This window comes from Symphalangus syndactylus, chromosome 17 (assembly GCF_028878055.3).
Source record: "Symphalangus syndactylus isolate Jambi chromosome 17, NHGRI_mSymSyn1-v2.1_pri, whole genome shotgun sequence".
In the NCBI taxonomy this organism is placed as follows: Eukaryota; Metazoa; Chordata; class Mammalia; order Primates; family Hylobatidae; genus Symphalangus; species Symphalangus syndactylus.
Genome location: NC_072439.2, coordinates 19,881,910 through 19,894,851, shown reverse-complemented (window position 1 = coordinate 19,894,851; position 12,942 = coordinate 19,881,910). Strand labels below are relative to the sequence as shown.

The following is a 12,942-nucleotide window of genomic DNA, read 5'->3' as shown; positions in this document are numbered from 1 at the left end:
TCTAGGCATAGCATTGGAACTACGAATTCTATGTGTATATGGGGTAGAGGGGCAGGGATGTGTAGGAAGACAGTTCTAATTAGGATGGAGGAATTATACTAGGGAGTAGAGGGAATGGAAGTGAGAAGAATTAGTAAAGAGAAGAAATGTGAACTTATCAAATAGGCCAGAGTAGGCCTCTGAAGATTCTTGAGTAAGTGAGTGAACTAGATTTTAGGAAGGTAATGAGACAGTCATATGCAAGGAAGATTTCAAATACTAGAGACAAGGAGTCAAGCAGGACTTGGAGCAGTTGTTGAGGTCTATGGGAATGGAGAGAATGACACAAGTGAGAGATGTTAAGAAAGGATCAAAAGACTTTCGTAGTGCATTGAATCTGGGAAACAAATGAGCAGAGGCTGGGGATAATCACAGCTAAGAGACAGTGGGGTACAGGGAGCATGCAGACCAGGGAAGAAGAGACATGCAGGAGTTAGTGCTGAGAAGCAGGAGTTTATTGGGAGGAGGAGGAGATCCAGTCCCGGGATACAGGTCCCTCTCCCAAGCATGGCGGTCAGCCCTGCAGGAAACAGGACAAGAGGAAAGGCCATCATACCTGCCAGTCTTCCTGAAATGCAGAAACTATACCAGGGCTACTATATCAGAGCCACCCTGGCCAGTACTCCAATCATGATGCTGACAGTGGCCCTAGCTGAGAGGCCAGGAGAACTTCCTTGTACTAAAGCATCTGTCATGAAAAGAAAAGAAGAGAAGGAATGAAGTTGATGCCATTTTACAGTGGGGTACCCCAGGAACCAGCTCCTAGCATGAAGTAGTCTCTACTTGTTTTTTCAAGGAATACATTATTTTTGTGGGAAGGTTGCTGGGACGTGATTAGCCAACTATATTCTTGCAGGATTTTTTCCTCTCACCATGGTTGACGATCAGTCTTCTGTCAATTTCATCCTGGCATTTCTTTACTCAGGTATTTTGAAGGCTTTGTGATGTGAAAAAGCTGATTGCTATTTTATGTGTCATTAGAACTTTCTACCTTTTCACGGTTGCATCTTTGTCTCAGTGTCTTAGTTGTGGCAGGTCTCTTTGGCAGGGAGCTGATTGACAGAAGGCCCAGGTCAGTGCATTCCAAATTGACCACCTCCTTTGCACAGAGACCTCTCTTCCCAGGAGCTCCCAGCAGGAGTATGGAAGCAAGCCCAGTTTTGTGAGACTCTGTTTAACTCTGATGGGTGACTAGTTGGAGGATGCCCCATCAGCCTTGCCTAAACTCACTTAGAACGGCACTGCTATCTAAAACTTCTTTTTCTTTCTCCTTCACAGGAATCAAATCTGCATCGTGGTCTGAGGGCTCTCCCAGGCTCCTCTCACACCCGCCCCATTTCCCTCACGGGTGTTTTTCCTAATAAATTATCTTGCATGTCTAATCCCATCTTGGTTGCATCTCAGTGGGTAAAAACTAACATACCAGGTTTGATTCTTTGCGCTTAGCTTTTTTTTCTCTCTCTTTCACATGTAACCAGTAACCATGTCCTCATGTTTTCTGTGTTGCCTCTTTTTTTTTATATGTGTGTGTATTTACCTAAGATACCTTTTACACACACACACACACACACACACACAATTTTTTGCATCTGTTTCTTTATTTCTATTGGAACCATTTACTTTTGGCCCTCACCAGTCAACTTGGGCTGATGATTAATGCTATGTTAGCTACTGTTGAGGGGCACCTCCTATAGGCCAGGCCCTGTGCTAAATACTTTACTTGTATCTCATTTGATTTATACAATAACCCTGTCAGGTAGACATTATTTCCATTTTGCAGATGAGACGACAAAGGCTTAGAGTGGCAAAAAATCTTTACTGATGTCATATGGCTGGTGAGAAGTAGACTTGAGATTTGATTCTAGGAGTACCCAACTTCAAGCTAATGATAACAGTAGTAATATACCAGCTAAAATTTATGAAACATTTCCTCTGTGTGGGTGTTTTGCTAAAGGTTTCATTGATGATTACATCAAACCCTTAAAACAATGCTATGAAGCAAACACTGTTACTGCAATTTTCAGTTGAGGAATCAGAGGCTCAGAGAAGTTAAGAATCTTGTGCAAGAAATTTATAACTGTAAACCCTTACATTAAAAAAGAAGAAACATCTCAAATCAACAACCAAATTTACAACTTCATGGTATAGGAGAAAAACAAACTAAACCCAAATATATTGAATGAAGGAAGTAATAAGGATTAGAGTGGATATAAGTGAAATGGAGAACGGACAAACAATAGAGGAAATCAATGAAACCAAAAGTTGGTTCTTCAAAATAAGATCAGCAAAATTGACAACCATTAACTAGATTGACTAAGAAAAAAAGAGAGAAATGGAAATTACTAAAATCAGAAATGAAAATGGACTCCTGGCATGGTGGCTTACACCTTCAATCCCAGCACTTTGGGAAGCCAAATCGGGAGGATTGCTTGAGGCCTGGAGTTTGAAACCAGCTAGGGCAACGTAGGGAGACCCTGCCTCTACAAAATTAAGAAAAAAAAATCCGCTGGGCATGATGGCATGCACCTGTAGTTTCAGCTACCTGGGAAGCTGAGTTGGGAGGATTGCTTGAGCCCAGGAGGTTGAGGCTGCAGTGAGTTTTGATCGCACCTCTGCACTCCAGCCTGGTCTGGCCTAAAGAGTGAGACTCTGTCTTTCTCTCTCCCATTCAATGGGGAAAGTGCAGTCTTTTCAGCAAATGATTTTGGGAAAGCTGGAAATCCATGCAGAAGGATGAGCTGAACCTTTACCTGACACCATATACAAAAAACTAACCCACAGTAGATCAAAGACGAAATGTAAGAATAAAAACTATAAAACTCTCAGAAGAAAACACAGGGAAAAAAACTCCATGACATTGGATTTCACAGTGGTTTCTTGGTTATAACAACAAAAGCATAGGCAACAAAAGAAAAAATGGATAAGTTGGACTTCATGAAAATCAGTAACTTTTATATATCAAAGAACATTGTCGAGGAAGTGAAAAGGCAACCCTTGAAGTGGGAAAAATATTTGCAAATCATGTATGATAAGGGATCAGTTTTCAGAATATATGAAGAACTACTAGAAATCCACAACAGCAAAAATCCAAAAACCCAGCTAAAAAAGGACAAAAGACTGAAATAGAGATTTCTTCAAGGAAGATATACAAATGGCCAATTAGCACATGCAAATATGCTCAACATCACTAATACTTAGAGATATGCAAAACAAAACCCCAATGATAGAATACCTCAAACATATTAGGATGGCTTTTATTAAAAAAAACACACACACACACACACACACACACACACAAACAACAAGTGTTTTTAAGGAGGTGGAAAAGTTGGAGCTCTAGTGCATTGCTGATGGAAGTGTGAAATGTTATAGCCACTGTGGAAAACAGTATGGCTGTTTCTCAAACAATTAAACAAAGAATTACCATTGGATCCAGCAATTCCACTTCTGGACATATATGCAAGAGAATTGGAAGGAATTTGAACAGATATTTGTACACTGATGTTCACAGCAGTATTAGTCACACAATAGCCAAAAGGTGGAAACAACTGAAAAGTCCATTGAAAGATAAGTGGATAGAAAAATGAGGTGTATCCGTACAATGGAATGTTCTTCAATCTTAACAAGGAAGAAAATTCTGATACATGGTGCAAAATGGACGAACCTTAAAAACATTATGTTAAGTGAAACAAGCCAGACACAAAAGGCCAACTATTATATAATTCCATTTATATAAGGTTGTTAGAATAGTCAATTACATGGAGACAGAAAGTAGAATGGAGGTTGCCAGGGGTTAGGGGGAGAAGGAGTGAGAGTTATTGTTTATTGGGCAGAGAAATTTATTTAATATGGTAAGATGAAAAAGTTCTGGAAATGGATGGTGGTGATGGTTACATAACACTAAATTGCACGCATAGAAATAGTTAATGGTGGCCGGGAGCAGTGGCTCATGCCTGTAATCCCAGCACTTTGGGAAGCCGAGGCGGGCAGATCACCTGAGGTCTGGAGTTCGAGACCAGCCTGATCATGGAGAAACCCCATCTCTACTAAAAATACAAAATTAGCTGGGCGTGTTGGCACATGCTGGTAATCCAGCTACTTGGGAGGCTGAAGCAGGAGAATTGCTTGAACCCAGGAGGCAGAGGGTGAGCCGAGATAGTGCCATTGCACTCCAGCCTGGGCAACTGGCCCCACCCCTTCCCTTTCATGCAGAGACCCTGTGGCTGAATCTCCCTGTGTCTCCAAGTGTGCATCACTCACTGTCCTCTGTGCTGGGTCCACAACCTCATACAGCTGTTGACTTCAGAGCCAGGGCACAGCTCAGGAGTCTTCACGGAGGCTCCCTGTCTTCCCATTTTTGTGCAGCCTGACTCGGGGGAGGCTTGGCTTCAACTGGCAACTTGATTTAGCCAGATTTGGGACAGGCCACCTGGGCACCTTCTCCATACACTTGGGTCCCACCCCAGGTGAAGTCAGGGCAGGCCCTGTCACCAAGGGAGCTGGGAGTAGAGTCTGAGCTGCTCCTCCCTCATCCAAGGGGCTTCTTCCTCTTATTTGGGGAACGTTGTGGGCTTGTTTCAAAGCTTTGAATGTTTCTCGCAGCTAATGGCATAGGTAAAAGAAAACAAAGGGGTAACGGAAACATAGGGGTGCCATGTGTTGGTGACAAAGAAAAGCAACTTGACCTTGAGGACCCTCCTTCTTCCCCCTTTGTGGGGTCCTTTCCATGACATAGGGCTCTGGGGCTGATGAAGTCCCCTTTCCACGTTTCTCAGGTTAGCCCCAAGGTCAGCCAAGAGAAATCAGAAAAACAGGCAGAAGAGCGTCCATAGAGATAGATTGGGAGGGTTTAGGAGAAAAGTTGGGGATTTGCTTGTGCATTTGGACACAGGCTGGGAATGAAACTTTTTCTGGCTCGTCTCTGAAAGCCAGATAGACTCTACCAGAAAACATACTGCCAATGCTCCAGGGATCCACTTACCAGAGACTGTGATCATCATGACTGTGGTCCTGTTGCGGCCAGTGGCTGAGTTAGTGGCGTGGCAGGCATAGGATCCGCTGTTCTTTGCAGTGATGTTGGGGATAAAGAGCTTTTGTGTGTGTTGCTGGAATGTGCCATTGACAGACCAAGAATACTGTGAGGGTGGATTAGAGGCCGCACGGCAGGAGAGGTTGAGATTTACTCCTGCATGGTAATAGGTGTCTGAAGGGAAAATGGTGGGGGCATCTGGGCCATCTGGAGCAAAAGAATAAAGTCACAGGTGATGTCATCAGAGGGAAGGGGAAGCTCCTGGTCTGTGGAAGAGCCACAGTGTCCCTCTGAGCTAAGTCACAACCCTGAAGTCCCAACCAAACCCCTGCTGTTTCTATTGAGACAGAGTCCGAGACATTTACCTGTTTCTCCCATCAGAAGATATGGACTCCAAGTCTCCCATGACAGGAGCACCCCCTCCCCTCTTATTCTTGGTCAAGGCTGGGCCTACCCATGTTTGCCTGGGGCAGAAAGTCATGACCAGCTGGGTTTCTAGGGGTGGGTGGGGATCTGCATTTTTGGAGCTGAGAGGGACTGAGAGGCCTGGCCTCTGGCTGTGTGGATTTGGGCTGGCAGCCTGGGCCACAGAGGAACAGGAGATACTCACAGAGGACATTCAGGGTGACTGGGTCACTGAAGTTCGCACTCGCTGGGTTCTGTATTTCACACTCATAGGGTCCTGCGTCATTCCTTGTGACACTGAGTAGAGTGAGGGTCCTGTTGCCATTGGAGAGCTGCAGCCTGGGACTGACCGGGAGGCTCTGACCATTTACCCACCACAGGTAGGTTGTGTTCTGAGTCTCAGGTTCACAGGTTAAGGCCACAGCATCCTTGTCCTCCACAGGGTTGGAGTTGTTGCTGGAGATGGAGGGCTTGGGAGTCTCCGCTGTGCAGATAACAGAGAGAAGATTGCCCTGTGTGGCACCTTTGATTCCTCCACAGGCATCTTTCAATCAGAGTTGGCATCTCCCACCTCTCAGCCTACTCAAGTCCTTAAAAGCCCACGGCAGGTGTGTGTGTCACAAGACAGATGCACGATGATCAGGGCTCGGAGACCATGAGGCCACCTTCTCTGCGTGGGAGAAGCACAGACTTTCTCAAGTGTGAATTGAGCAGCAGCGCTGGGTTGTGGACAGACCCAGGACTGGGAGTTACAGATCCCGGTGCCTCTTCTGGTCCCTCCCTGACCAGCCTGCCTGCCTGGCCCGCCTAGGGGTCCTCACCTGAAACATATAGGTGCTGGGTCCCTTCCAGCTTCACAGTCCTACTTTGCCCTTTGAGGTGTGTTTTTGAGGGTTCTGTTTCCAAGAACATTCTAGAGATGGGAGATGATGGGACTTGCCACTATCCTTAATTCCTGACTGGATGTTTCAACAGAAATAACACAGGGGAGGCCGGGGCAAGCCTGGAGGTCGGTTCCGTCATCAGGCAGTGGAGCCACAAGGTGGGGCAGTTTTTCCCAGGTGTTTCATCGTGACTTACTTGAGCCAGTGACCTCTAAAGATAGAGCAGAGTCCAAGGAATGATCTAGAAGGAGTGAAGGGGACAGGCAAGAGCAGGTGGCTTTGGAGCAGAACCCTGTTTCCTTTCCTTGGTTTTTAATGTCCCTTCTTTCCCTGCAGGGGGCAGGTGAGGAGCTGTGGATCCTCCCATAAATACATGTGGACATTTGCAGATACAAACTGACTGGTGGGAAGGGGGAGCATGAAGTGCTGGAAATTTGGCCCTCATGGACCATGGGTGTTTGACAGTTATGAGAGAGAAATTTGGGAAGAAGTTTTGCAAATATTTTCTCCCACTGGACATTATGCAAAGTGAAATAAGTCACTGACAGGACAGATACTGTAGGATTCTACTTACACGAGGTTCCTAGGGTAGTCACACTCATGGAATCACGTAGTAGAATGGTGGTTGCTATGGGCTGGGAGTGGGGGGAATGGAGAGTTGTTCATGGGTCTGCAGTTTCAGTTACACAGGATGAGGAGGTTCTAGAGATCTGCTGTACAGCTTTGTGCCTATAGTTCATACACAGTATTTGTTATGCATAAGGCTTAGGACCAAAAGTGTTTTGAATTTCTAACTTTTATAAATTCTTGAACATTTGCAGTATACTTACTGGTTTAGCATCTCAAATCTGAAAATCCCAAATCCAAAATGCTCCAGTGAGCATTTCTTTTGAGCGTCACGTTAGTGGCCAAAAAATGTGGAATTTTGGAGCATTTCAGATTTGGGATTTTTGATGGTCAACGTGTAACTGTAATTTACATTTTAAAATTTGTCAGGAGTTTAGATATTATGTTCTGACTATAGTCAAAAACAAAATTGCGGGAAACATGAATTTTTTTCTATAAGTAGAAATGGCTATTAATTGTCCACAGATCTAAAATCAATTGGTGGAAGGAGTATTTCTCTTGATAACAAAATAAGGTTTAGGCGTCCTGTGAATTCCAGCAGGATCACATTATGCGCAAAGGAAGATCCTGAAGTTCACTTGAAATTAGCAACTTCCAGGTAGAGGGAGGCACGTGAGTCCTGTTAGGAGGACAGAACTGGTCAGAGAGGAACTCTTAGGTGTGTCAATTCCATAAAGGGAGGAACAATGCCAAATTAGGAGAAGCGATGTGTGTTATGTTAGTAAATTTAGAAAGCTTCCTGCCCCTAATTCCTACACAGAGTTAGGCAAAATTGGGAGGAACCCAAAACAGGCATGCGCAATGCTTTCTTCATTTTCTCTTGACCTCAGGAGACACAAGCAGAGTTGGATTAGGTTTTTGTGAATTGCACAGAGTCTAAGTGAGACGCCAGTGGCTCATGCATCTCCCCACCTGAAGGACCCCATCTTATCACAGTGGTGCCATCATGAGGACACAGATTTGTGTGGAACAGGCAGTAAGCCCATCAGACAGCACCTGCCTGGCCATCCAGGATCTAGTCTCTAAAGAGGTTTTGGATCATTCATTCTCTCATTCATTCCCTCTCTCCTTCATAAGAGAACGATTGAGTGTGTGTCACATGTTGGGCCTGTCCTGGTGCAGGGTGTGAGTGGGGAGAGAAAGCAAAGTCCTCTCTTTTGTCCTCCCATGGGAGTGACAGCAACACATCAGGAAACAGGATTTCAGGTTCAGTGAGGGGGGTTAGGATCTTAGAGGGAGCCTGGACATTCCTCACACTGGCTCTGACAGTTGGGGCAGGTGATTTAGTTCTGGAGTACAAATTAATCAGTTGCTTATTTGCTCTCACTTCTCTGAGCTTTGGATGCTCAGGAAGAAAGAAAGGATTTGAGCCAATGGATGACCATGGGGTCCATGGAACCCAATAAACCCTGCCTTCTTGTGGAAGAGAGGACGGGGCTGTGGCTGGAGAGAGACCTCATGCGACCCTGATCTGTCCCTTGTGTTTGTGTGACCCTGGTTCAGTGACTGTGTCTTCCTGTGCCTCTGTTTCTTCTCAATAATAAGCTTCTATTAAAAGAAATAATAGCCCGAGCACAGTGGCTCACGCCTGTAATCCCAGCATTTTGGGAGGCCGAGGCAGGCGGATCATGAGGTCAAGAAATAGAGACCATCCTGGCCAACATGGTGAAACCCTGTCTCTAATAAAAATACCAAAATTAGCTAGGGGTGGTGGCATGCACCTGTAGTCCCAGCTATTCAGGAGGCTGAGGCAGGAGAATTGCTTGAACCTGGGAGGCAGAGGTTGCAGTGAGCCGAGGTCGCACCACTGCACTCCAGCCTGGCAACAGAGACTCTGTCTCAAAAAAAAAAAAAAAAAAAAAAGAAAAAGAATTAGAAAAAGAATTATTATTTCTTTCTCAATAGGAAAATGATATTTTCTGCCAGGTTTTCTATGAATTAGCATTAAATTATTCATAGTCACTTGACCCGAAACTTGCACAGAGGAGGCGCTCACACAAACCGCACGGGTTATTATTTGCCTCCATGAGAGTGTCCCCTTGGCATGATCCCTGCTGGACAAGTTGCTGTTAGGAACATCTTTCTTCTATTTCTGCCCCTGGGGACACTGAACTTCCTATGGAGTCTCCTAAGCCTCCCAGGCCAGTTGGCTGATGACCTAAGAAGCTTGCCCATCTGTCCTCTCCACTCTGAGTCTCAGGTGAAGGACAAGACTCTGTCCTTGCCCAGATGAGGCTCTGGAGTCTGAGCCCTGGCTGGTGAGCAGCTCCAGGAGCCACAGCCCTTGGACGGCTGGTAAATCTTTGCTCCTAGTTGGCCCTGCCCAGGAGGCTACAACCCAGTGCTGGCATAGGTTTCCCGGGGTTACCTGGAGTCAGGATCCTGGGACAGGGGTCTGGAGCAGGGGCTTCCAGGGATGAGCTTCTCTGTGAGGATCCCAGGGGGCCCCTCAGGTCAGGCCCTGACCCAGTTCTTTAGAGTCTTTCTCAGGGTCAGGTCCATGGGGAGGGCACGGGGTGCCTGGCTGAGACTGATCTCCTTCTGCTGAGTCCTCCCATCAGACTGTCATTCCTCTGCCGTGAGTGTCTGCAGGGTCTGGATGCAGGAAAGGAGTTCTGATCTGTGGAAGTCTGTCTTCCCCTGAGTGTGTCCTGCACTAAATGTCCAAACCCTAAAGTGGGATGTAATGCAGAGAGGGACACAGGCACAGCCCAGGCCTAACAATCCTGTGTGTGTGAAGAACTGACCCCCAACACCCAGAGGTCATGGGGAATCACTCACGATGTACGCTGAACTGGCCAGTTACTTCTTCATCCATAAGATTTAGCTTTATGACTTGCAGGGTGTAGGATCCTGTGTCATTTCTGGTGACGTTCCGCATCAGCAGGGATGCATTGGGGTATATTGTCTCTCGACTGCTGTATGCAGGCCCTGGGGTAGTTAGTTTATTTGGTATTACATATCCTATAATTCGACGGTTGGCGTCCACCGTTTCCCCTCTGTACCAGTTGTAGCCAAGAGTGTCCTGGGGCAGATTGTGGACAAGTAGAAGAACCTCCTTCCCCTCTGCAGCATTGGATGGCACAGCTTCAATAGTGAGCTGGGCAGTGGTGGGCAGGTTCCAGAAGGTGAAAAGTGAGGCTAGGAGAGGGGGAGAGCATCAAGCAATATTGCAACTTATGTATTGGAGTGGAAAAATGGGGACATCAGCTTTGGAGTTTGTGTGTTTTTATGTGTGTGTGTATGTGTGTGTGTGTGTGTGTGTCCTACTGAGTCAATCAATGTCAGCAGCACAGTCCCCATTTCTTCAACACCTCTGACCTTGGCATTTCCCTGTGTGGAATCCTCTTCTTCAGGGTTCTGCACAGCTCCCTCCACACTGCCCTCAGATCCTGCTCACATCAGGGCGTCCTTGGGAGACCCTTTCCCTGACACCTCCTCTGGAGACCCTGGGTCTTCCCTTTCTGACCTTTCCCTGCTATGTTGCCTCCAGGGCTCCTGTCAGTGCCTGACCTCACATTCTAGATCTCTTTGTGTGTCTGTCTTCCTCCCCAGGAGAGTGTGACCTCTGTGAGGACAGGGACTTGTGTGATGTTGGCTGCACCCCAGTGCCTGGGACAGACTGCAGACTCCTGTGGATGAGTTCCTGAGCATTCCCTGGGCCCTCTGCTTCCTGGGGTTTATTTGCCAATGTCTGACGTTGTTGGCTGAGGACAATGTTTCATATCCTGGTTATGCTTTTATTTGAAGTGTCATCTGGTATGGTTATTATTATCATTTTTCAAAATGTAGTGGCCAGTGATGATTAACCAGGAATATGGAACACTTGAGATGTTCCTGCCTCTTACCAAGTCCAGTTCAATGTGATTTTCCTGTTGTGACCCCTGCCCCTCTCTTGTGTCCTCTCCTCTATTAAGGCTCCAACAGAAGCCCTCTGTCCCCTCTCAGAGCCCTGTCCTCCCCAGGGGACCCCAGCCAGTCACTGCGCTTCCTCCTCGTGTCCTCTCCCAGGAAGTCCTCTCCTCACCTGTGAGCAGGAGCCCCTGCCAGGGGATGCACCATCTGCAGGAAGGGGCTGAGATGGGCCCCATGGTCTCTGCTGCCTGCGTGTTCTCCTCTGTGGAGAGGAGCCTGGGATCCAGAAACTTTCTGAGCACGGCTGTCAGCTGTGCTGTGCTTCCTCCTTTTGTGCTGAGCCTCTTCCTGGGGCAGGAGCACTTCTCAGGCTCATGGGCGGGGTCTGTGCCCAGGACACCTCTCTGTCCCCTCCCCTCTCAGTCCTGCCTCCCTGTCCCTCCTTTCCCTTTATTTTCTGTTTGTATTTCAGGCCCCTGGGAATTGCTGAGGTCTCTGACTCCTTCAGCAGTGATTCTCTCACCCAACCTCTGCACACACTATGCAGACACACACACACACACACAGACACACACAGAGACACACACACACACACAAAGAGACACACACAGTCACACACACCCTGGAGATTGGATGAGCACAGCCCTGTGCCCTCAGCATCCTGCAGCCCATGTCTCCAGGTCGGGGTACACAGTCGCTCCCCTTGCCCTCTCCCATCCCCATCTGGCTCTTCCCTTCAGATCAGGAAGTCAGGGCTCCGCAAGGACCCTGTCACAGGGACACCACCACTGAGCTTTGGGGAGGTGTGTGCTCACTGGTGAGAGCGATCCTCCCCCTCTCTCATTGTGTCAAGCTTGGTTGCAGCTTCCAAGGATGGACATTCAATGTCCTGGATATCCCAGAGGAGACTATCCTTACTGGTGGTGTGCAGGGCAAATAATCTCTTATGCCTCCTGAGAGAGAGGGCTGTTCTGGTTGGTCAGTGGGGGCTGTGGGCCTAGTGGTCATCAGGGACAGGTATCAGCCATTTTCTTGCTCTTTGGGTTCTGGCAGCTGAGCTGGGGCTCGGGCCTTCCGTGTTCTCTCTGACCATCTTGGGTGTCCTCTGTTTTCGCCCAGCTGACTGTCCTGTGGTCACCCCACCTTCCCTATGGTTAGTGCAGCAGAAAGTGGGGAGTTGCCCAGGGGCCCCACAAGACAGTGCTCTCTGAGATCCAGGAGAGGGAGCCTGGGACAGAGCAGGAGCTCAGAGCTGGAGAGACTCATCCCAACTTACTCTGCAGCCAGGATGGGCTCAGCCCTCTCCATGCTGATATCTCCTGGGGTCTGTCCTAAGGGTTTGGACCTGGCCAGGCCCCTCTGTGTAGAGGAAGGATGGGCAGTGGCCGGAGAGCCCGTCTGGGGGGACGTTGCTCACACCTGAGAGGGCAGGTAGGGGTGGGCCATGTTCTGGGAACAAAGGGAGCTCATCCCTTGCTCCCCAGGTTGTGTACATGAGAGAGCGCTCTCCTCCCTCCTGGCTTCACGGACAGCAGGGAGCAGGTGGCCACATCCCAGATAGTGCCTGGGCGTGACCATCACATACTCTCCAAGCCTCCTGGGGTGCAGAGGGAAGGTCATAGGGTGCCTGGCTGATTCCCCAGAGGCACTGTGGGCCCTCAGGCAGCTGTGGTTCTGTCAGCGCTGGGCTCAGCCTGTCATGCCCTAGAGAACAGGACACACGGAGCAGGGGCGGGCATTTAGGGAGCAGTCACAGAAAGAGTTGATGAGGATAGAAGGAGGTCACGAGGGGAAAGCGCCCAGTGTGGCGTCGCGTGCACCATCGCTGCCCTGGGAGATGCCTTTAGCTAGGCCCAGGGAAGGATTGGGTGTGTGGGGCAGGAGCTGCCTGCAGAGGGAGCGGCCTCATGTTGCCGTCTGCCTGGCTGCAGGGAGGAGCTGACAGAGTCCGTATGGGGAGCTTGGAGGGTAAGGAGGACGTGGGCCGAGGTGCCCTGGTGAGGGTGGACCCTGCTGGGCTGTGGGTTCTGCTGAGGGAGGTCAGCAGCCCCTGGGAAGGCTCCAGGCTGGAGGGACTCTGCCGCCCTCTGGTGGACTGGAAGG

The 12,942-nt window shown here is 48.4% G+C and overlaps 1 protein-coding gene across 3 annotated transcripts; it reads right to left on the bottom strand.

The window, feature by feature from the left end:
* Window positions 1–333: 333 nt before the first annotated feature.
* On the bottom strand, window positions 334–11,075 carry LOC129466603 (carcinoembryonic antigen-related cell adhesion molecule 8). Of its 3 annotated transcripts, none has more exons than XM_055250377.2 (5): window positions 11,012–11,075; window positions 9,766–10,125; window positions 5,679–5,957; window positions 5,021–5,275; window positions 334–727 (listed from the first exon to the last, which is right to left on the bottom strand). In XM_055250377.2, the coding sequence occupies exons 1-5, from the start codon at window positions 11,073–11,075 to the stop codon at window positions 636–638; spliced, it is 1,050 nt and encodes a 349-aa protein (XP_055106352.1). In that variant the 3' UTR covers window positions 334–635. The 3 variants fall into 3 exon arrangements, with proteins under 3 accessions (XP_055106352.1, XP_055106353.1, XP_055106354.1); XM_055250378.2 differs by having other exon boundaries at window positions 334–712; XM_055250379.2 differs by lacking the exon at window positions 5,021–5,275.
* Between the last annotated feature and the right edge of the window lie 1,867 nt (window positions 11,076–12,942).